At 40.6% G+C, this 26,057-nt stretch overlaps 1 protein-coding gene across 2 annotated transcripts in view; it reads right to left on the bottom strand.

The window, feature by feature from the left end:
* The window catches only part of edc3 (enhancer of mRNA decapping 3 homolog (S. cerevisiae)), an 86,456-nt gene that overhangs the window by 40,662 nt on the left and 19,737 nt on the right, over window positions 1-26,057 (bottom strand). For both annotated transcript variants that reach the window (XM_078532270.1, XM_078532271.1), the window contains exon 4: window positions 3,590-3,925. In XM_078532270.1, coding sequence (XP_078388396.1) covers window positions 3,590-3,925 — 336 coding nt within the window. The remainder of the gene's footprint in view (window positions 1-3,589; window positions 3,926-26,057) is intronic.

Raw genomic sequence — 26,057 nt, 5'->3', positions numbered from 1 at the left:
AAAGCTGAATCAGTGAAAACTGATTAGTAGAAAACCAAAACCCTAGTCTTGCAATGAATCTTGGAAAGGCAAACTTCCCATCGGCTTCAAATCAAGCCAAAAATGAGACCCGCACACCAAGGCAAGAAACACAATTACCCATTTTGTTCCCAGAGAGTAAACGTTTACTGATATAAACCCTGGACTTTTTTTTTTGGAAAAAAGCTATTGCTTATAGATATAGTTCTGTGCTGCATCTATAGGGCCCAACTCTGTTACATGAGAACAACAGTAGGTCATTTTGCCCCTGGAGCCTGTTCAGTGAGATCATTTAATGAGATCATGGCTGACCTGCTATCTAGCACTATATACCTATTTGTGCCCCAATAGGAACACGGTTGTTGGTAGAAATCTTCCTAACGTGTTTTTTGTATACTGTATTATAATAAGACTTTTTTTTATTCTTTCAAGGGATGAGCTGCTAACAAGCCCAGCAGCAGTTGTTGCCCATCCCTAATTGCCCTTGAAAAGGTATCTCCATGCACTTACATGTGCTTACTGTAACCATTTTTTCTGCCTGTCACACCATCTCCGAATCTGCTTCTTTTAATTGCCCTTACTTACCTGGAATCCTGTACTACTTTATCTCCAAAGTAGGTGGTGCTGTTGCCTACTTATCCTGGCGATCTCCCAGGTCCTGTCTCCATACTCGATGAAGCTTGGGGACAAGCCTTCCAGATGAGATAATATAACATGTTTAAAAGTAAATCTTAACCCTCTCTCCACTATTTCCGTTGCCTGCCATCACCACGATCCAGCTATTAGCCTCCTGTGTTGGCTCTCTCGCCTATGCTTAGGACTGGGGAACCGGCTTCGAAACAGGTAAATGATGAGGGGGGGAAAGAGGGAAATTAGGGAGGGAAAGGTACGGGGAAAGGGTGAAGGTGAAGTGAGAGGCTGGGTGAAAGGGTTTGACTGTGGAATCACATTGAAAACAAATGGCTTAATTCATTGCACAAAACATCAACAATTGTGTAATTTGTGTCATTTAACTTGAGAGCAAATTACAGAACTGCTCCTGATAAACAACATTAAAAAACTGAAGAACTATTTAGAAAAGGGGGTTAAAAGTCAACTCCCCATTTAAATAAAGCAGCCAAACCCTTCTCAACGCAGTCAACAGGGCAGCTCTCACTACTTACAAGAAAATATGTCATTCCTCTCTGCCACAGTGCAGCCCTTCCCATAATAAACGTACGGGTGAAACATTTGTATCACACACACCAGACAGAACAAGTTCAGCCACTGCCTCAAACAAGGGAAATGGCAGGTAGGAGCCCTGAGGCGTGCCGGAGGTAAAACTGCTCTGAGCAAATTACCTCACAGTAAGAGAAAGTAGATCAAAGAGGGGCGACGGAAATTTCTATAGAGTCACTTACTTCGGATGAAACCCCACTAAGGTTACCAAACAGAAAGTGCACAAAGCATTTCCTAATACACTGGATTGTTTTGCTTTTGTGACACAATGAACATTTCATTTGTATTGTACATGGAAGTCCTTCATGAGGTTCTCAACCCCTTAATGGTAAATACAACACATAGCGTAGTACTAAATTATTCTGATCAGAAAAGCTTCAGGTCTAATCCACAGGCTTTGATGCTTTAGATTATCTCAGCCAATAACTTGCATTTATACACAGCATCTTTAACGTAGTGCAAATGCCCTAAGGCTCTTCTCGGCAGCACTAAGGAGGAAATGGGTGGAGCCCCACAACTGATCCAATCACAGATTTGGTGGGGGTGTTTGGCAAACATATCCACTATCTCATGGTACATGGAAAACACACCTATGAGAAAGAACAGATTTAGCTCTGAAGCCTCCCAAGGAGGAATGGCAAACCACACAACTAGGACCATGCGAGAACAGTCATTTTGGCCACTGATGGCTGAATGACATATCAACTTGAGTTAAGTGGTTCCAAAAGTGGGGATGCAAGGGAAGCTGGTGATGAGGGGTGGGGGGGGGGCGGGGAGAGAAGAGAGGGAGGAGGGGGGGCTTCTAATAACTTGCGATTCTATCACTATTGTTCTGTGGATTTCACCACGGGACAAAATTATTCCAACAATGACCAATTTTATATCTTCCATTTTTGTCCATAATGAATATGCCAAAATCAGAGCCAAAAAGAGTCAATCACAAAGTTAGGTAGTGCTGGCAGCAATCACACATCACCAAAAAAAATGTTTGTGGAAAATATCTCTCAGCAAAATTCTATAAATAGTTTGAAATGTTTTGTCTGGCCTAAGGCACTTGATGTTTTGCAGCAGTGCCATTTTCCAATATATTATTTCTGAACCAATTGTCACATGTCCAGCGACGCTGCAAAGCCACAACATTTAAAAACAAATTTAGTCCATCTGAAACCTTCATTTAAGAGGTGCTAAACGACGCTGAGCTGAGACACCAGGGACAAATCAGCTTCGACAGCAATTCTGAAAAGTAGTTTCAGCCTCCCAATCCTCTGTTTAAGGTGCAGCTCCCTGGTTGGGATATGTTGAGACGCCATCCTCCACTTGCCAGGTGGGCATTACTTATGAGAGAACTTGGACAACAAATGTTGGAGAGCTATTTGTCCATGGCAAGCATCACACCCAATCCTGTTCCCATCCAACAGCCAACGGCTCACATGGTGAGGTAAGGGATGATAAACAGTTGAAGAACTAACTATGCCCATTAGTACTGGCAGTTCTGATCCTAACACAGACGGCTCAGCAGATTGCAACACAAATTCAGGGAGCTCAACACAAACTCATTGGTGCTGCCTTTGTGGCAATGAAAGACCTCACCTTCTCCCACTCTTGCAGTCTTCTTCATCCCTGGGTGCACAACATAGTAAAATCCAAAGCTTTAAGACCTTGTGAATCTGCCAGCTAACAGATCAATTTCATTCCAAAATCCTTCCCAGGAAAATAAACTAGCTCTGTTTAACTTTGATTTCCCTCCAAATGGCTTCTCAGCTCTTTATATTCTGTCAGTCTGGCACTGTAGTAAGATTCTTTCTCAAAATACCTCCACATTAACCCATAGGTAATACCCCACATCTTCGACAGTAGAACAAAACATTCTATACTTCAAATTCCTCATGAATACACATCTGCAACAAACCACCTGGAACAAACTGAATGTAAACAACATTCATGAAGACCCTTTCCCATCCACCTCTCCCCCAGCCATCCCAACCCAGTCCTCAATACAAGATTGTTGTAAACTGGGTAATTATCAGCAAAGGGAAGGTGAAGAATTCCACCTATAAAAATACGAATAATGCAGTCTCAGCAAATTGTACCTCCAAATGATGGCCAGATGAAGAATGGACTTTTGGAGATTTTATGAATGGACCTGCAAAAAATCAGCCCACATCCACATATTTAAAATACTCCAATCTGTCAAGACCTGAAAAGTAACATGCTGCTTCAGTTTTTTCAACAAAAGTATCTTAGAATAAGTTACCCTGGTAAATATGCACCAATTCCCCAAACACATCTGCTTAAATTTAAGTCTTCCCTTCCTTTACCAATTAAACAGCTTTAAAACTGTGTTTAGTCTCACCAGTGCAATATTCTTTGCCACTATGTTGTGGCACTGTGATTTGCCTGTAGACAATAGGCTCAGACTCCAGAATGTTCTCATCATGGCGATATCTTGTTGGCTTCTCGTTGGGTGTCCCCCGGGACCGTGTTCCATTCCTCCTTTCAAAAGTGTCTATCTCTTCAAACACGGCTGCTTTGTCAAAGAGTGCTAGATTGCCTTCAAAATCAAAGTCTGTATCGAGAATTACTTCAATTCCATCCCCAAAACATTCATCGTCTTTATTTTTCATTGGTCCATTCTTTACTCCATTTTTCTTTGGCGTTGCTTGATTTGGAATCTTGCTGCTCGATGACCCTGAGGAAGAAAAGAAGAACAACGATATGGAGATTGGTACAAATATATTTTAAAAGGATCCAGGTTTCCCTCCACTTTACAAGAGTTTTGCCTGTTATATCTGTAATGGTTGTGCCTTTGTAACTCAGTATGAGAATGCAATTGCCCAACTGAATATTTAAGAACATAAGAAATAGGAGGAGTAGGCTATACTGCTCCTTCTCTGCCTTCAGTAAATCATGACTGATCTTCTACCTCAACTCCACTTCCCCACCCTATCCCTTGATTCCCTTACTAAATATACAGCAGCTTGCAAAACAAGTAGTTCAAAATCATTTCTTTAGCAGACATAAGAATTAACCCATCTGTAAGTACCTCTACCATGCCACATTTAACTCTTCAAATTTAATAATTTCCCCATTGCATACAAGTATAACTGATGACTTAAACAATTATAACACCACTGGCAAACTACATGAATTGAAAACTTTACTAGATCTACTTGGATTCCAAGAGAGCCCAGAACCACCTGCTTCTTTGATGTACGGCCTCCAACAATTGCTGTCTGCTTATTCACTGGCCAATGAACTGATCCAGATTTCACATCTGAATTTCATGATATCTAAAACACAGGTGCCACTTGCCTTGCCCTTCCATGGCTGCCTCATACCCAAGCAATGGTTTATTTGCTCTTGTTGCCAGAGCCAGTGTCAGGACAAGCCAGGGAGGAGTTTTTTTTTCCCCCTGTTTAAGAATAACAAATACCATGCACACTGCTCACAAGCAAAAACGTTCATCTTAAAACATTGAAACAAATGCAATCCAATATATCTATTTTCTTTGTTCTCATATTCGTTATTTGGTTTCCAATCCTTAATTTACTTTTATACATCACATTATCTTTTTTAATGGCTTTAATCTGTGTATTGAATCAAGTGCCAATAAACCAAGGATAGATATAATTAAGTGCAATTTTCATTGATGCACCTTTCCCTTAATAATAACATTTCATTTAATCTGAGATTTCCTTTAATTATAACACTCGATATGTCCACTGTACTTTTAGGGAGCAAAGTGAAAAGAGAAATCATGGGCTGCAATGCAAATTCAGTATAAACAGAAGACCCAGAGTCAGGAATATGAGCCGATCTGGGAAGATGCATAACGGAAGGACGTGAGGCAGAAGCAGAACTTAGGTGGGGAGTGCGAGCGAACTGGGCAGGTGCTGGCAAGGAGAAGTGTGCTAGGGAGCAACAGACAGTAAGGTCAGAGCGAAGGGTTGTGGGGAAGCACTGAAGTTTGGGTTGCTGCAAGGCCATAGGGAGGGTAACGGAAATTTCAGGATGTGGGTTCACCCGATAATTTTAGGAATTATACTGAGGCTGTTTGGTTTCATAGAATGTACAGCACAGGAACACACCACTTGACCCAACTGGTCCACATGAACTTCTTCCCACCCATGTTCATCTCACAACATCAGCGTGTTCTAATATGTTGCATCAGCTTTACAATACAATGGCACTGTTGAACATGCACTGTGATGGAAGCTGGGCTGCTCAGTGTTGGAGTTGTAGTGTGTTTGCTTGGCTCGGAACTCAGTCCCGTGAAGTACTGAGCAATGGCTGTACTGTGACTGGAGGTGTTTCAGAGGCTGTTAACGTGCATCAGGTAGAATATTGGGGTGAAGGTGATTAAAGCAATTGGCAAGTGAAACAGATAGGTGACTAAAAAAATAAAAATCAGAAAGCAAGCCTTTGTGTCATATGAGTCATTACACTTCCATACTTGAAAAAAATAGGAAGTAACCAATGAGAAAGCGGAAAGAAAAATGTAAACACTTAACTAGATAGAATATTGACTGACAGCTCTACAGAGACAAACTCAACAACCTTCACATACAAATGAGAAATATTCTTCAGCTTATACCATGGTAGGGGTTAAGATAAGAGGTAGGTTTTAAAGAAAAAGATTGTGCAGCAATACTAGTTGATTAAGGTGGGGTTTGGGGGGGGGCAGTTGCATGGAGCATGTTGCTATGAGCCAGGGCATGTTCCAGAATCAGCAAAGGACACTGGTTCATCATGTACTCTTGTCAAAAGCTCAATGCATTGTTCAGAACATTCTTCAATTAAGTAGGTCCCTAAGGAATGCTGAGGGTAGCAGGGGGGCAGTGATGGGGGAGATGTAAGAGATGTATCATGCTGAATGATTCCACAAATGTCCTGTCCAGTTAAAGTCTCCAGCTAGTTACTTGGCAACACTACAAGTAAATTTCATATTATAAATAGTCACGACATTCTTAACAAAACCTCGGCACCGCTTCTTGGTCTCAGGAGATAAAACATGGAGAAATGCCTAGAATAAACTTTCAACTGCTACTATGCCTCTGTAGAAACATACGTAGCATAACTATTTCACTAATATATTTTTTAATTTCTTCTCAACAAATAAATGGATATTAAAAAGTAAAAGCACTTCAATGTAATTTTATAAATTACAACTTTCAGCAGCCATGTTTCATTGTGTAGCATTCTCACTTCTGAATCAGAGGGTTGTGGTTTCATGCCCCTCTCCAGAAACAAATGAAGCTGACACTCCCAATGCAGTATGGAGTATGCACTGAGGTGCCTCCTTTCGACTAAGATATTAAACGGAGGTCCTCTTCTGCCTCCTCAGGTAGATGCAAAAGTTCCCATCTCACTCAGTCCAAGAAGCAGAGCTCTCCTTCTGTCCCAGCTAATATTTATCTCTTAGCCAATGTCACTAAACAGGTTATCTGATCATCACAACATTGCTGTTTATGGGACATTGCTGTGCGCAAACTGGCTGCTCTTTTTCCTTGATTACAACAGCGACTACACTTCGAAGCTACTCCATTGGTTGCAAGCACTTTGGGATGTTCTGGGTTACGGAACATGCTATATAAATGCAAATCTTTCTTTCGCCAAGTTTACATACAGTAGTTTAACTCCACTTTAATTTGTAGACATTCAATTCTATACATTTCCAAACCACTTCGAAGCTAGGTCAAATCACTAGATTTTTCTGTTTTTAAAAAAGTTGATACAAATAACCACAGAAAAAAAACTCAAACAACTAATTTGAGAACTGATTTTTTTACATTTTTATTTAATCTAATTTCAATATTTTGAAACAGATAACTGGGTCTAGTTTAAAGGGCATTAAGTCAATACTGAGATTTATACTGGATCTGTGTTTGAAGCTTTTGACCATCTCAGGCCTCATTGAAAAGGGTAAAACCTTATAAATCACAATTACCTATAGATTCATTTTGTATAAAAACTACATAAGATACGACTGAGTTACCTGCACCAAGCAGAAAAGCCTGTTGCCTGGTTCCCCCCCCACCCACCCCCCCACCTTCCCAACCCGACTCTGATAAATCAGCTAGACACATTGTTGGTTGTAATGTAAATCATTCATTGCTTATCAGAACTTCACAAGACAACCACTTCAGTCACAAAACGCACATGCACCGATTAGATGCAGACACCAAAGATGTGCATAGATCAGAGGAAAGCCAGGAGATATCTAGCCGCTTTCTATAGGGCAGCCCTTCCACCCATCTCAACCTCTCTCAATCAGCCCAATCCCCAAGTACCTCTCAAGGAGATAAGTCACATATTTCTCACCAAGTTTACATACAGTAGTTTAACTCCACTTTAATTTGTGGACATTCAATTCTATACATTTCCAAACTACTTCTAAGCTAGGTCAAATCGCTAGATTTCTCAAAAACTGCAAAAGTTGATAAAATAACCACAGAAAAAAAACTCAAAAAACAAACTCAAAACTCAAAGTCACAGGGTTGCAAAATTACTGCAGCATCTATCCTCGAACAAGTTTCCAGCACCAACTTAACAGGAATGTCGCCAACTCTGTCACCAAGCACCCTTCACACTAACATATATAACTGTTCATTTTAAGACCTACTTATTGCAGTAACTTGCAAGTCATGTGAGATGCAGCGTGTACCCTAATGACAAGCTGTAAACATACTTTCATTAAAAATTGCATTCAAAAGTTGTTACTAGGCTTATTTAACATAATGGTAACAGTGCACTCTAGGTGTTGCATTGAAGTTGATGCACACTAATTGCTCGTGCAATATTCTTTAGTGTATCACCTCAAGTAGCATTTTCACTAGATATGGGCCCACAGCCACCATTACTTTACGTTCTATAGTTCAAAAGGCTCTCTCTAAACAAGATTTAGAAGATAAACCATAATTATGCTGTGCAATTCTGAATCAAATGAGCAAAAGAAAATTTCTAAAGTCCATTATTGTGAAATACAAGTGACAATTATTGGGGGGGGGCACAGGAGGGGGAACGTTTACCAACCAAATTTTACTAATGGTTTTGAGTATTTTTCTAATAATGGTCAATTAATATTGCTTTTCCTCTACAACAGAATAGTTTTTGCTTATTTTTTCACCGGTTGATGCATTTCACAGAATTAATTCTTCACCAGTTTCTCGTGCAGGTCACAGTACTGAAAATACTCCACAAAACATTTCACATGCTGGGTTTGATTGACAGCTACCAATCTGCTGCCAGTCTTGCTCACAATTGTACAAATCAAAGGCAGAGGCCCTGTAAATTTTCAAAGTCCACATTGTTTTTATAGTCAAGGAGTAATTGCCAAGATTTGCCCAAAAGACAAAGTCATCAACGTCCGCTCCCTTTTAAACAGATGCACTGGTTGGTTTGAATTAAATGTTTCTATTTCACAATTGTAACATTATTAAAAGGACCAAAGCAGAAAGACTGACTCTGAATTGCAGCTTAGAAATTCTGTGGAAAAAGAGCTCTGTTAAAATCACCAAGTCTAAATGTCCTCTTCTCCTCTTAACTTCACAAAGTTCAATGGATCTTAGAAGATTAGCAAAACAAAGAAAATGTCATTACAGTAAAATAAACTTCAGTGAGATATTGGGGCAATGATTTTTACCGAGAGTCCTAGGCATTGAATATATTTTTTAAAATAAACAAGTTGCACAGCTGAATTTATTTCTGCTCTCATCTTTATCTATCAGTGTACTCTAAACTTTGCTACATAGGGGGTTACTGTATATACTGACACAATGCCATTGCCTTCCCACAAATACCGACAGACTCTCAGGAACTCCTACCCAAGTGTCCAAAAAGTATCGAACATCTAAAACAAAGCACTGCTATCACTGCAGAAAACATTTTTAATTAGCATTCAGCAAGATAAACTGTGTACCAGTAAGTCGACACAGAGAAAATACACGGTACAGAATTTGAGGTTGGCAGGTACGACACAAGCCAGCTACTGTGCTTTTGCTGCTCAAACCAGTTTCCTCATGCAGCTAGCAGTATGTCCATCTAGAGCGAGACAGAAATCTGACTGATCTCACAAAACTCCAGGATCCACTCAGAGCTGGTGGGGTCTATTCCACTTTCAATACTTATGGTCTCCATAAGTCTTATGCCATAAAAAAGAATCCACCACATTTGGCAACACAGTGGTGCTCAAAGCAATGTGGGGCCACTTGAGCCCCTCGTGGGATCTGCTAATTCATGTGTCTGTACAAGCTATATTCTGAGCCTGCCAACTCTAAGGCATTGGAGAGAAAAACGAGGAGTGGAAAAAGGAAAGAAAATGGTTTAAAAGATAACAATGGCCTGGATTTTCACTTTAAGTTTAACAGAGCAAAATAAATGATCAGGGCATATATATGGGATTAAGGTAAAAGCTGAAATGTCAAGAAAATTAAAAACTTAAATATATGAATTGGAGAAATTTGGCATTCCACAGCTATAAAATTGATTTTTCAGGGACAGTGAGGTTGTTCAGCAGTAATTATGAAATTGTGCCCAGTTACATCTCATTCAACAAGGTTTTAATAGCAAGGCTAATAGCATAAAAGGGAAAACTTTCCTTAGTTCATTGATCTCTGCTTGTTTACAATCTGGGGGGATTCAACAGCACACCCAAAGGGGAGGCATAGGATCACTTCAGCAAGTTCTGGATTCCCACTCTTCGCTGCGCATATGCAGACTTCAGAAATTGCCACCGGTTTTACAGTTGCAATGATGGTGAAGGTTGATACTTTCACTATCATTGCTACCAAAAATTTCAGACCACTGTAGCAGTTAAACACATCAGCTCACTGAGTTGTTTTAGCAGAAATTTGAGGACAACTTTTAAACAAGAACCATCAGAATTGTGGCACTTAGCAGAAGAGTTACTGAATAACATGGTAGTGTATCATGTTACTCAAGATGCTGTTTTATTGGGCCTCTTTCTATTAAGCTCCAGGAGCCAAACATCACAAAGGCAGCTACTACAGTTTATGCTTAAATTCTTAAAGCATCAGCAGCCTTATACAAACAAAAACACCGGGAAAAACTCAGCAGGTCTGACAGCATCTGCGGAGAGGAACACAGTTAACGTTTCGAGTCCGTATGTCTTTCTGGTGAAAAGTCATACGGACTCGAAACGTTAAATGTGTTCCTCTCCGCAGGTGCTGTCAGACCTGCTGAGTTTTTCCAGGTATTTTTGTTTCGGATTTCCAGCATCCGCAGTTTTTTGTTTTTATTTTATTATAGCAGTCTTATAGATACTGGTAAAATTCAGTCATCGCTGATGTACACAAAATGGAATTAACAGGACACTAGGATCCTAGGATAGGATTGCAACAACTTGGATTTATGGAAACATTTCCAAGGCGCATAAAGGTGTAACCTATAGGAGGAATGACAAAAAGTGTGATTGAAGAGATGAATTTTAATGTCTCAAAAGGAAGGGGAAGGTGGAAAGATTTAGGGATCGAATAGTAGACAAAAGCTTTCAAATAAATTTTCTTGAACTAAAAAACGCTATGCAATAAAATATTTTTAATGCCAATTGACAGCAAGAGACTGAACTATTTCAATAGTACCACAAATCTCTGCTCTGATGGTTTGTGAAGATAGCAGCACACTTGAAGGCAACTGTTAAATGGCAAACAGAGGTACTTGCTTCTTTTTAAACTGTACTTGGCGAATTTGACTGCTGGTTCCATTTTTTCCTCTTTCTGTGGAGTCACAGAACATTCAGACTGGAATTCTAACTTACCGCAAAGCTGCGCTTTGACAAGACTGCTAAGATGATTTTCAAGTAGACAAGTCAGTCATGTTTGGAAAGAGGCAGCACATGACACAATCGGAAGAATCATGGCAACCTTTGTTCTAAAAATAACAACCATCAAAGTTGAATAGATTTTGTTCAGGAACTAAATTTTATCAACTGTTGTGCACTTCACACAATTTGAAGATCTTAGTCACTAATGTATTAGCCAAACAAACTGGGTAATTGACTGTCAGTTGCTGAACATGATTCACCACATATAAACCTACAAGACGAGTTACTTCTAATGGTGTGGCAAATCCAAACTGTGCCATAAAATTCACAGCCTTTTTTTGACTGTTTACACATGTTCATTCAAGTGCTGTCATTCTGATTAAGGTAATGCAGCATACTTCTGAGCCTGATAGCTAAATTCATCAAACTAGCATTAGTTTTCACCATTTACAGCATGGTTTATAAACTTTGGCCCAGATTTTTCCATCAAAGAGGACGTTCTTTTGCTGTGTAGATCTCAGGTGATCAGATGGCGAGAATGGTCAGCTTTAGCAACTGAGGCATTAATGGTTATAATAGAAGCTAAGAACATAGCAAAATTAGACTTCCCCATACTTACTCCAACAAAGATGCTTGCTCATATGCAGAAATTTGAATCCATGGGTGACAAGCTCAAAGCCACCCCTTACATCAGTAGGCGATTTGATGGAATATACCAAACAAAACATGCCTTCAGACAGTATATCATCATGTGTCAGCAACATTCCAAAACACTTCATATGCAATAGCTCAATTTGCTACTTCTATGGAAACATGACAGTTAATTTGTGAATGATGAGATGCTGTCAACAAAAATTGGATGCTCAGTTAACAAGTCTTTAATTGTGTTGTTAAGGAAAGAATGCTGCCCAAGAAACCATGACAACTCCGAGCTCTTTGGATATGGCTACAGCATTCATCAGACAGGCAGACCAGGGCCTCAGTTTAAGGTCATTCAACCGTAAAATCCACATACATCGTCCAAAGGGCACCAAGCTCAACAGTGCATCATCATGGCGCTGGATTGTCAATCTACCTTATGCTCTGAATTTGGACTGGAGCCCATAAAATCTGATTGGAAAACCAAAGGTGCCCACAACTGAGGGAATCAGCACATGCTTCATGAAGCCACAGCAGCGCGACACAAGTAGTGTGCTGACGCCACAAGTGCATCATGGAGATTGTGCAATAAATATGGAAGTTGAGTGTATTGGGTGTAAGACCTTTTATATTTGGAACGATGTCAGCACTGGAAGGCTGCAGCATAACAACTATGTTATCCTTGATATTCAGAGCACCAAAACCATTGAACAAATAAGTGTTCACCGGCACTTAAACCAGCACAGTTTAAGGCAGAGATCAATTTCCTGAATGCACAATGCTGGCTCCAAGACGTGTTACAATATTACAATAATGTTTATGATTTCCTTGGTTGACAACAGGTATTGTTACTCCATTCCCAAGATAAAGGTTCCTATTGAGGTCTCTAACTATACACACGCAAATCAAATAAAGTGAGGTAATTGATGACCTCTAAATGGAAATGTGAGGGAGGGTTCATGAAAATGGACAACCACCCCGAACCATTAAGGTCTATAGTGCTTCTATAGTTATAGTGTTATGCCCAAGAATAGATTCCCATTACAGCTTTAGTAAAAAGTAGAAAACATCTGGTACTTTGTTCTAGCCTTTCTTTTATAAAGAAAAACAAAAGTTGTAATTTTCTCACCACTTCTTTTCATCAGCAATTATCAGTAAGCATTTTATAACTGCAATCCAGTGTCATAAAGGCAAAATGATTTCCTCAAAGCTTTAAAACGCGCTTAAAATTTTGATTAAGTTGCAATCAAAATATACTTTCTGCGCAAAGTTCAGTTCATGACTTTCACTTCGGGGTTATTAATATAATTAAATTGCATATCATTTATTAATCTTATTCAATATTTCCCCTTTATCTTGAAGGTGTAAATCATACTGTTGTACAGTTAGATGGTGGCGTGTGATCTGTAATACCTCACTCCCAAGATGTCATTCTCACGTGTGATGCCAGACAGCAGCCATTTGATCACAAGGAATCATCACAGCCAAAGTGTATTTGGTTCTAATCTGGTTCCCAAAGAGACAAACTTGGATTAATATAGCATTTCCCAACCTTAGGACATTCCAAAGCGCTTTACAGCTAGTGAAGCACTTCTGAAGTGTAGTCACTGTTATCAAATATGAAACACAGCAGCCAATTTCAGCACAGCAAGCTCCTACAAACAGCAACATGACAATGACCAGCTAATCTGTTTTTGGTGGCGTTGACCGAGGGATAAATGTTGGCCAGGACACTGAGGAAAACTCCCCTGCTCCTTTTTGGAAAAAGAACCACGGGATCTTTTACATCTGCCAAGTGGAAAACGGGCCTTCGTCTAACTTCTCACTCAAAAGACGGCACCACCAACAGTGCAGCATTCCCCTCTGAAGTGCAATGGAGCTTTAGCTTCAATTATGTGTTGTTCAAACCACAACCTTCTGACCGACAGGCAAGAGGGCTACCAACCGAGCCACGGCTGATATATGGGCACACTTCATCAGGAGACACTGAACAACAATCTGGAGAAGGAATGTGCACAAACATGGAGGCTAATTGCAGCGCTTCTGCCACCTTGCTCGAGATCAGCTAACCCAAAACCAAACTATAATTCAGCAAGCAGGAACATATAATCTTGTAAAGACTTGTTTTAATTAATACAACCTTAAAAATACACAATTAGCATTTGAAGAATCTAAACTGACTTGCAAATAGGTGAACCAATCTGACAAGCCACACACGAGATCTCCGAAGGTAGGTTCAGTCACGCTAAGCCATCACAGGCACTGAAGAGCAACCTCTATAAACAAAACCTTAATCCTTTGGGTTTGAAATTCTTCTGCAGCTTTTACATACATCGAGCAACAACTACTGAGTGGTTAATTTTAATTATGTTTTCATTTCAAAACATTAAAAATGCATATCTTTAAATGATGCACCTTATAGCAAATCCTCTTGTAGTCACTTTGCATCCAACAGAGAACTGAGCTACTTGGCAGGTGCTTTGGACTTTCTAGAATATGAAGCTTCCACAAAATGATACTCAAGATATAGAGTGTGAAATATAAACAGCACCCGAGTTATATTCCAGGGTGATCTTGACCATCAATTGCAATCTAGCTACCACTTCACATGCACAAAGAAGGGTCGTTAGTATGTGGAATCCTCTTCCCCAGAAAGCAGTCGAGGCTGGGTAATTGAATTTACTGCAGAGTTAGACAGATTTTTGATAGCCGAGGGGGTCAAGGATTATGGGGGGGGCAGATAGTAAAGTGGAGCTAAGGCCACAACCAGATCAGCCAGGATCTTATTGAATGGTGGAACAGACTCGAAGGGCTGAATGGCCTGATCCTAAGTCCTATGTATCTAAAGGTAAATATTAAAAGTTACAACAAAAAGGCAAGAATGATTGTGCAATTATCTATTGGCAATTATGCAGAAACCAGTGTCAATGTACATTGTCAAAACAACTTCTTCTATAAATTCACAATTCTCTTTACTTTTGAATGGGGGCTGGATGGAAGGGGTGCACAAGAACAACTGAAGAGAGGAATCACAATTCTGCTTTTTCAATTATTTTCCACTGGATGTGATGCGTAACGTTACCAGAATCTGAAAGGAAAAATATAACTGCAATGTAACTGGTTTTTCAAGTTTCCTAAAGCACTTGTATTGAAACCTTAACCTACATTTGAAAACTAATTTGTAATGTACCTATGTCAGCTAAAATAACTTTTACAAAAAAAATACTACCAAATTTGGTCAGTCAAGTGATTCAATGGAATAGTATCCAATTAAATTGCACCGTAATTCAACCAGCGACAAAGTCCTTACATTTAAATAAAGCATACATTCACTATTTTTAGCAGTCAAAGAACAATAAAGCCAAAAAATGTCAATGGAACCACCTTGGATTTCCTTAGAGACACTGTACTTTGCTAATACAATGTATATGCTTTGCTTTAGTAATATTCATTAATTTTGTATTACCCGTTATCTCCAAAAACCTGACAGCAACAAACATTGCAACAAATGTCTGTCCGCAGGCATGGCCCAGACATTCCTGTCGCTTACCATTTCAACAGACTACCCTGTGCCATGCCCACATGTCCGTCCTTGGCCTGCTGCAATGTTCCAGTGAAGCTCAACACAAACTGGAGGAACAACACCTCATCTTCCGATTAGACACTTTACAGCCTTCCGGACTTAACATTGAGCTCAACAACTTCAGATCATGAATTCTCTCCTCCATCCTCACCCCTTTTTGATCCCCTCTTTTCAAATATTTGTTTAATTTATATTTTTTTCTCCACTTATTTCTATTATTATTAAAAATTATTTCCATGCATTGTTTTATCCCCACCTTTTAGCCTATTTCGATCTTTCATCCCCACACCATCCCCTCACCCCACCCCATCTCCACTAGGGCCATCTGCTTGGGCACTTGGTCCTTCTGCTTTCTACTCTTAATGTCACCATTAGCACCTCCTTTAGCCAGTATCACCACCATCAACACCCCTTCAACCTTTTGTTTATGACATCTTCTGCAATCTCTCCTTTGCCTCCACCTATCACTGGCCTTCTATCCAGCTTCACCTGTCCCACCTCCCCCTTAAACATTTTTACTTCTCTTTAGCTCTGAAGAAAAGTCATGCGGACTCGAACGTTAACTCTGTCTTTCTCTCCACAGATGCTGTCAGACCTGCTGAGTTTATCCAGCAATTTTTGTTTTTGTAACAAATGTTACTTGTCAATTTCAAACATGTCAAGAGCACCATAACATGGGCCATGATATTCTGGCACAAGCATGGTGGCCCAAATGACCTTCTGTGCTGCATACTTTTCCTTCTTTGATAATATTGGTTATTCTCATGATTGGTTAATTCTAAACACACATTTCCGGACATCTGGTGTCAGCCTTGACTCAGTGCAAGCACCGAGTCAGAATATCATGATTCAAGTCCCACTCTAATGTAATGAAGTGTTCTGATTTCTAAAGTGTTGCACTGCCACAAGTGCTGTCTTTTGGCTGAGATGTTAAACAGAGGGGTTGTTTGCATTCTCAGATGAAGGTAGCAACGCCAACAAAAGCAGTGGAGTGTCCTAAACAACATGTATCCCTCCACAGCATCACTAACAGATAAATCTCCCAAAAGGCAATTCAGTTGAAACTGCTTTACCCAGGCTCGGATGTGGAATTCGCAACCACATGGAGCATTTGAAGTGAATGGTTTAGACCATAAGGGTAAACTGGATAAATAACTACATAAGGGAGAAAGAAAAAGAGGGTATGCTCATAGGATGAGATGAAGTGTGGTGGGAGGGGGCTCATGTGGAGCATTAACACCAGCATGGACCAGTTAAAACCATGTGGCCTTGTTTCTGTGCTACAAATTCTACGTAATAATCTAGTCTCTTAACTCAGTGTTGTTTGTGGGAACTTGCTGTCCACATTTCCCTATCTTACAATGGTGACCACATTTCGAAAGTAATTCAACTTTGTGAATCAAGTGCATCAAGATGTTTTGAGGACTTAGAAGACGAACAGCCATGAAGTGGCATAATCTGTGGGAAATCTGTGTTACCTACATGATGGGGAAGGCAATGTAGATGCAGATTTGACCACTTACTAATTATTTTTAATAGCTTCCAACCTAAATGTCAATCTTTTAGATGCAGGTTTCCAGCCATTTGGACCTCCCTACTGACAAATTGGACATCCCAAATAAAAACCGTGCAATTCGCACCCACTCAGTGTTGGGCAAGGAACCCAAATGAGCAACAGGCTTTAAATTATAGGTTACATTAAACCACAAAGACAAACAAAACTCAAATGATGGGAACAAATTCACTTGATCGCTTTAGATGACCTAAATAGAAGCCGTAAAAATAATTAGCAAGTGGTCAAATCTGCATCTACGTTGCCTTCCCTATCATGTAGGTCCCACAGATATGCCACTTCATGGTTAAAACTATCTTTTCAAATCTTTCTCATGCAAACGTTAAACACACAGTGAGCAGGTCACGCAACCTGAGCAGTGCACAAACACACGACCTTTGAAAAAACTAAGTGCATTCACCCTACAACTCTTAGCAATCAACGGTCTCAACAGAACAGTGAGCAGCTTAACATGAGGCCAGCAAATCACTCAGCGTAAAAGATAATTCCTTATTTATTAAAAGTAAACAAATACTTCCAACATTTATGTTTTAATTATATTCTAGCAAAACTAAAGCACTCCTTTCCAATACAATCAGAACCACTGCCTGTAGGCTGCCCTTTCACAGTCGCCTGTAGCGTGATAAATTAAATGAAGGAACTGCATGAAACCCATTGTTACATAGCTTGTTTTACTATTTGTTGTTTATTGATTTTTGCCACACAAGTATTATAAAGTAGAACTTTGGACTTCATTTAGCACGCTATGGGACTTTGAGGTCAACAACAATAATTTTCATTTAACCATAGATCCTGCATGAACGGCTGCATGCAACTGCAAGTTTTCACAACTTGCAAAATGAACCCGCCTTACTTAGCAAATGAAACCACCGAAGAATCAGTATCACGGAACATTCGACACAAGAGTATAATACTGAGTGAATATCAAATTGGAAGACACATACAATGAGGGGAGGTGGGGGTGGAAGGAAAATAAATCACTTCTAGTGAACAAACTATTTAGTCTTTCATCGGATGTGGGGGTCACTAGGTTAATGCCCATCTCCAATTGCCCTTAAGGTGGTGGTGAGCCACCTTCTTGAACTGCTGTAGTTCACGTGGTGTAGGTACACCCACAGTGCTGTTAGGGAGGGAATTCCAGATTTTTGACCCAGTGATAGTGAAGCAACAGCGATACAGTCCCAGGTGAGGATGGTGTGGACCTGGAGGGGAAATTGCAAATGGTAGTGTTCCCACTTGTCCTTCTAGGTGGCAGAGACCACGGGGTTTGGAAGGCACTGCCTAAGGAGCTTTGGTGAGTTGTTGCAGTGCATCTTGTAGCTGGTACACACACTGTTGCTACTGTGTGCTGGTGGTGGAGGGAGTGAATGTTTAAGGTGGTGGATGAAGTGATCAAGCAGGCTGCTTTGTCCTGGATGATGTCGAGCTTCAGTTGGAACCACAGTCATCCAGGAAAAGCGGAGAGTATTCTATCACATTCCTGACTTGTGCCTTTCAGATGATGGAGAGGCTTTGGGGAGTTTCCTGGTTATATTTTAAAATATAGTCAAGAGCTAGAAAGAAAAAATAAACAAGCTTTTGTATCTTGTGGACCATCTATGCTTCACAAGTCACATTCATTTGATGCCTTCAACTGCCCAGGCCCTAAAGTCCTCCACAAACCTCTCCACCTCTCTCTCCCCCTTTAAGTCGCTCCTTACAGTCATGGCTACAGAGTGCCCAAGATTTGGAATTGAATATCCAAGGACATTTCGTATTTAGGAGAGATAGGCAAAAACAGAAAGGAATAATAATAAGGGATGAGATCAGTACATTAGTAAGATGGGATCTCAGGTCGAAGGATCAAGATGTAGATTCAGTTTAGGTGGGGCTAAAAATCAGCCAGGGGCAGCAAACATTGGTGGGGTTGTTTATAGACCAACAAACTGTGGTGCTAACGTTGGGCATGGTATAAATCAGGAAATTAGAGATGCATGTAACGTGGGTAATATCAGCAAAGGCAGAGAGCTTAAGAGCGCAGAGAGAGAGAGATATGAAAGGCCATTAAAGAGCATGGAGGGAGAGGCGAGAGACCATTAAAGAGCGCGGAGAGAGAGGCCACTAAAGAGTGTGGAGAGAGGGGCGAGAGACCATTAAACAGCGCAGAGAGAGGCGAGAGGCCATTAACAAGAGAGGTGAGAGACAATTAAAGGGCGCAGAGAGAGTTAGAGAGAGGTGAGAGACCATTAAAGAGCACGGAGAAAGAAAGAGACGAGAGGCTATTAAAGAGCACAAGGGGGAAAAGAGCGTAGAGAGCAGCTGATTGGTGAGTAGGATTGATGAGTATTTCTAGGCTTTAAAGTAAAAGTAAGGTCTTTAGCTTGTTTAGGTCTCTAGTCTATTTTTTCTTTTTCTTAAATATAGCATAAGTATAGGATCGATACTGGTGTAAAAAATAATTACAACAAAGTGTAAAGAGCAGGGATATTAGAGTAATTAATTAATTAATTAAAATACAATTGCGATGACAGGGCACGTGATGTGTTGCTGCTACAGCATGTGGGAACTGCTGGACACCAAGGTGATCCGGAGTGAACACATCTGTAGTAAGTGTTTGTAGCTTGAGGAACTTCGGATCCGAGCTGAGGAGCTGGAGTCCGAGCTGCAGATATTGCGCCACATCAGGGAGGGGGAGAGTTACCTGAGCACTTTGCTCCAGGAGGTGATCACACCCCTCAGATTAGGTAATTCAAATTTGGTCTGTGATCAGGGATAGGAGGGTGGGAGTGCAGGTGAAGCAGGTATGGGGCCCACGGGGTAGCGTTCAAGGAGCCTTGGCCCCTGCAACTGTCCAAAAGTTATACGGTTCTTTCAAGCTGTGTGGACGAGAGTGTGAACTGCAGGGAGGATGAGCAAACTGATCAAGGTACCGTGATACAGGGAGCCATTCAAGTGGAGGGGAAGAAATAAGAACGTAGTAGTGGTAGTGGACAGTATAATTAGAAGGATAGATACTGTTCTCTGCAGCCATAAGCGTGAGTCCCAAAAGCTGTGTTGCCTGCCTGGTGCCAGGGTTAAGGACATCTCCCCAGGGCTGGAGAGGAACTTGGAGTGGGAGGGGAGGGATCCAGCCTCCACATTGGTATCAACGACATTGATAGGTCTAAAAAGGAGGTTCTGCTGAAAGAACATGAATAGTTACTAAATTAAAAAGCAGAACCTCCAAGGTATTAATCTCAGGATTACTACCTGAGACATGGACAAACAGGCATGTGGTAAATAATGTCAAGGAGTTAAATGCATGGCTTAAACATTGGTGTGGGAGGAATGGGTTTCAGTTCATGGGCACTGGCACCAGTACTGGGATAGAAGGGAGCTGTTCCGGTGGGACGGGCTTCACTTGAACCATGCTGGGACCTGGAGAAACGAATAACTAGGGCTATAGAGTAGGCTTTAAACTAAATAGAGAGGGGAGGCAGGGGGGTTCTGGAGAGGGGATATGTATGCTTACAAAGCAAAAGGATAAGGCAGCATTGCAGGGTAGCTATTTAGGTAATGATACCCAAAGTGTGACAGGAAGAGACAGTGTACAAACATTTTTTTTTTAAAAAAGCAGCAAATAGGATCAAAGGGGGAAAAACACAGTAAAAAGGCAAAATGAATGTCTCTTTACTTAATGCACGTAGTATTAGGAAGGACAGGCAGGAAGGAAAGGGTGGTGGGGTAGCTTTGTTACTATGAGATGGAATAAGTACAATAGCAAGAAATGATCTTGGATCGGAAGACGTAGAATCCATATGGGTGGACATTAAGAAATAACAAGGCGAAGAGTACACTAGTGGGAGTAGTCTATCGTCCCCCTAACAATAGCTATGCTGTAAGACAGAGAATAAATCAGGAGATAATGAGGGCATGTAAAAAAGGCAGTACATTAATCATGGGTGACTTTAATCTTCATGCAGATTGGGAAAGTCAAATTGGCAGAGGTAACCACGAGCAAGAATTCATAGCGTGTGTTCGGGACAGTTTCCTAGAACATCCAACCAGGGATCAGGCTATTTTGGATCTGGTAATGTGTAATGAAGTAGGTTTAATAAATGATCTCAGAGTAAAAGATCCCCTAGGAAACAGTGACCATAACATGGTAGAATTTAGCATTCAGTTTGAGAGTGAGAAACTTGGGTTGGAAACAACTGTGCTAAACTTAAATAAGGGTAATTACAAAGGAATGAGGGCAGAGTTGGCAGGCGTGGACTGGGAAAGGAGTTTAGCAGAAAAGACAGTTGATGAACAATGGCAGACGTTTAAGAAAATAGTTCATGACTCACAACAAAGATATATCCCAGCGGATATATATATATATATATATATATATATATATGTATAGGAAGGAGATAAACCAACCATAGTTAACCAAGGAAGTTAAGGATAGTATCAAATTGAAAGAAAAAACATACAATGTGGCAAAGATTAGTGGTAAGCCAGAAAATTGGGAAAGTTTTAAAAACCAACAAAAATGACCAAAAAAATAATAAAGAGGGAGAAAATAAACTTTGAGGTTAAACTAGCAAGTAATATAAAAAGGGACAGCAAGAGCTTCTTTAAATATATAAAAAGGAAGAGAGAGACCAAAGTGAACATCAGCCTCTTAGAGAACGAGGCTGGAGAAATAATAATGGGGAACAGGGAATGGCAGAGGAGTTGAATAAATACTTTGCATCAGTCTTCATGGTAGAAGGCACTAATGGCATTCCAAAAATACTAAATATCCAACGGGCAAAAGGGGATGAGGAAATAAATACAATAACTATCACCAGAGAAAAAGTACTAGGGGAACTAATGGGGTGAAAGGCCAATAAGTCCCCTGGACCTGATGGGTTGCATCCTAGGATATTAAAGGAAGTAGCTACACAGATAGTGGGTGCACTGGTCGTAATCTTCCAAGAATCCTTAGATTCTGGCAAAGTCCCAGAAGATTGGAAAACTGCCAATGTAACAACCTTATTCAAAAAGGGGAGACAAAAAACAGCTAACTTCAGGCCAGTTAGCATGACATCCTCTTCACATCGACCCTGTCAAGACCCCTCAGGTTCTAATAATCAACTGACTTGATCAAGTCGAAACTCAAGTCCAGTTTTAGTTGGTTACATGTACAAGGCGTGACAAATATGACAAATTAGTGAGCTACAGATCAATGGGGCTTAAAAGACTTGTGTTGGACGAAGAACGGGTTTTAGTATTGGTTCAACAGGTTACATGCCATTTAACACAGCTGTTACACCTGGATCAGAGAGAAATCAGATGAGATAGCTACACATTAAGTCGCAGCTATCACTGTGAAGAACAGACTCAGTGGCTAATCACACAGTAAACTGGCTTTAAGAAGTACAGAACACCCAATTTTTCTCAACAAAACCACTGTGTTTATGAAGCATATTTTAAAAATAATTATATTTAGGTATCTCCAAAGGCTGGATAGTCTTGCTGCAGGAGTTGGCCTCGAGATGTTGAAAAACCTAGGGGTCCTGGTTCATTAAGTCCATTAAGTCTAAATAAAAACAGAAAATGCTCCACCCTATGACAGACCCTCCCCTTTTGTTTTTGCACTACCCCCTTCCTTTTCACTTACATACGTACAAACAACGAATTAGGAGCACAAGTAAGCCATTCAGCCCCTCGGGCCTGGTCCACCATTTGATAAGATCATGGTTGATCTGATTGTGGCCTCTATTTTTCTATCTACTCCCTATACCCTTTGACTCCTTTGTCAGTCCAGGATCTAACTCAGCCTTAAAAATATACAATGAATATTTTCACCCTGCCTCCACCACTCTCTGGGGAAGAGAGTTTCAAAAACTAACGACCGTCAGAGAAAACATTTCTCATCTCCGTCCAAAATGGGAGACTCCTTATTTTTAAACTGTGCCCCCTAGCCTCTCCCACAAGGGAAAACATCCTTTCAGCATCCACCCTGTCAAATCCCCTAAGGATCCTATATGTTTCAATAACATCACCTCTCATTCTTCTGAAGTCCAATGTATACAGGCCCAAGCTATCTAACCTTTCCTCGTAAGACAAAGCCTTCATCCCAGGAATCAGTCGAGTCAGTCTGAACCAGTCTTGCTTAAAATCTATTACGTCTATCTCTCTTCAGGCCTGAAGAAAGATCCTTGACCTGAAATGTTAACTGCTTCCCTCTCCACAGATGCTGCCTGACCCAAGTATTCCCAGCATTTTCGGTTTTATTTCAGATTTCCAACATGTGCAATATTTTGCTTTTGTTTTATGAAGTGCAGTTCTGTAGTGGACGATCCAAGTTAATGCATGAGCAGTTACCCTAATGTAGCTCAAAAATGCACTTCCCAATGGAACTGAGAGCAAATTCAGCATACCAACAGCTTAACTGCACCTCTCACTTCAGTCCTGAACACAATGATTCATGCCAGGGTCCGGTTCCAATGGTATCAGCAACCCTGCAATAACTTACCCAGGATATCTTTCTTCATTAAAAAGCTTGGACAGTGGGGTCAAATTTGTGCTCACTAGCATGCCTGAGCATTTTTGACATGGGTGAGTTAGCTCAGCATCGGCAGGAGATCAAACCAGTTTGTATGGCTAACTACTCATACCTCACTGTTTATTATCTCTGATTACACCACCAGGGAAAGCCTAATTAAAGTTTCTGAAAGACAATTCAACTGCTCCAGATGCAGTACAAACTGGCTTCTGATAGACTTCCATTATTTGACCGTCTATGGCCAACATGGTTTTCATTTGCTATGGGAATAACTGCTTTAATCATTAGCAAAAAAATAGTTTTAACAACATTCATAAACCCAGTAAATAAACTAATTATTTTGTGCATTGAAATCTCACAGTGACCAAACCAACACTGACAAAAGTTGTCAGCATCTTGCAAGCACAGCCTCTACCACCTAGAAGGACAAGGGCAGCGGAAGGGCATGGGACCAGCACCACCTGCAAGTTCCCCTTCAAGCCACAACACCATCCTGACTTGGAAATATATCGCCGTTCCTTCACTGTCGCTGGGTCAAAATCCTAGAACTCCCTCCCTAACAGCACTTGAGTGTTCCTACACCACATGGACTGCTGCGGTTCAAAAAGGCAGCTCACCGCTACCTTCTCAAGGGCAATAAGGGATGGGCAATAAATGCTGGCCTAGCCCACGATGCACACATCCCATCAATGAGTTTTTAAATTTAGCTAAAATGCAACTTTCACACAATCACATGCTTGAATCTCTTCAATCAAGTTTTCATTGCTGCCACAACAAATAGCCCTAACAAAAGTCGCAAATAACATCCTCTGTGGCCATGGGGCATTATGCTCACACTACAACACCTCATTTCAGCCTTGTACACCACTGGCTGCACCATTCTCCTCTAATGCTTTTCCTCCATTAATGGACTGAATGAGTGGCACTGTCCTTCCTTGAGGTTAGCATTTCTAGCAATAGTATCTCCCCCCACTCTCAAACCTTATCCTCCGATGTCCAAAGATATATCCCTGCCCCTTTCCTCTTTCTCAACTACCTTCTGTCCTTTCATAACATCATTTGCAGGTGTACACCTTGACATCTCCCAGCTCTATCTCTCCACTGCCTGTGTTGTCAGACTACTTGCCTATTATCCAGTCATAGATAAGCCGCAATTTCTTGTTAAACATTGGGAAAACTGGAGTCATTGTCTTCAGCCCCTGCCTCAGATTCCACTGCCTCCCACCAATGTATCTAAGGCTAAACCAGATTGTTCGCAATCTTGTTCAAACCTTCATCCACACCCTTACCATATCAAGAATTAACTATTCCAATTTTCTCCTGATCAGCCTGCCACCCTCCACCCTCAGCCAAAACGCTGAAAATGCTTGAAAATTTTATTCCATCAAGGGCTGTGCCTAAAATATTAACAGTTTCCTTTCTTTAAGCATGTAGTTTGAATTACTAAGTTTATCCAGCATTTTGTGCATTTCTTCCCCCAAATTTCCAGCACCTGCAATGTTATTTTCTGTTATATTCAAAGCTCTGCCGCCGATAGCCTAATCTACACCAAATCTTACTCACCAATTGCTCTTGTCCCTGTCGACATACCTTGATCTTCCTCTGGGGGTCTCAGTACCTTATTCCTCCCAATCTCTACAGATTGTGCCTCATACCACCATCCCCTCCCCAACTGCAACCCCACGCGCCTCCCACCTCCCCCCACCAAACCCACACCACCACCACCTTCTGGGCTCCACATTCAGATTCCCTCCATGTGTTTTCCACCTCCCACTTCTCATTTAAGGCCTTATGTAAAATGCACCTCTTTGGCCAAATTTTTGGTCGCGCTTCCTAAAATCTCCTTTTCTGTCTCTCATTTCTATTTGATAACGTCTCCAAAGAACCTCAAGACACCGCTCTATGTCATAGATACTATATAGTTGCAAGCTGTTGTAAAAAGTGTAAAAATGTAAAGAAAATAGCTGGAACAGAACATTTTACCCTCTTTAAATGTTAAATAAAATCCTAGATTAATATCACAAATCTAAATAAATAATCCCTAAAGGAACAGAGGTGAAGTTTTTAATCCCCTAAACTTCAAAGCAAAGCTTAAAATGCAGCCTGCTGTACCCACACAGTAAAACTTTTAGGTGCTAACTTCTCATTTCTACATCAGCAGCATTTTATTGCACTTTGAGTGTCTTGTATGATGAAAGAGGTCATTCCACAATTGCACAAAACAGTCAGCATTACCAAAGCATTCATTACATGCTATTACTTGCCAAAGTAGACACCCATCCTCTTCTTTCCAATTTCCTTTCCTCTTCCTCATATTATAGACCATACAGAATGTGGTGTGGTATTAGTTATTTTGCTGTGCAAACGTTATTCATCCCAGTTTTTATAATGCAGGTGTTTTAAACAGTTTCTCAATAGAAGGGTCAAAAGGTAATCATCAGTGGCTGTGGTATAAACCAAGTCTGATAAGATTAGATTGTCAGGACCCACTGAACTTGTGATCCTATTGTGATTTCCTGCACTGCACGAAATGAGCAGAGATTAAAGTGGAGCTTTTAAAATAAAACAATTAACGCTGTTAACAGAAGCTACATTATCAGGTTAAATTACTGCGAGCAGATAGAACACGCACGCCAGAATTTAACAAGTTATTTGGACATAAGTTTCGATGGATAATAGTGGAGGGTTGGATGTTGGGAGTAGATTAGATACTAACCCTTCACCCCTGGGTCACAAGTCACAAATCCAG

The sequence above is a fragment of the Cetorhinus maximus genome, chromosome 30 (genome assembly GCF_964194155.1).
Source record: "Cetorhinus maximus chromosome 30, sCetMax3.hap1.1, whole genome shotgun sequence".
Taxonomy (NCBI): Eukaryota; Metazoa; Chordata; class Chondrichthyes; order Lamniformes; family Cetorhinidae; genus Cetorhinus; species Cetorhinus maximus.
Note: the sequence above shows the minus strand (reverse complement) of the source record. Positions and strands in the feature narration are given on the sequence as shown.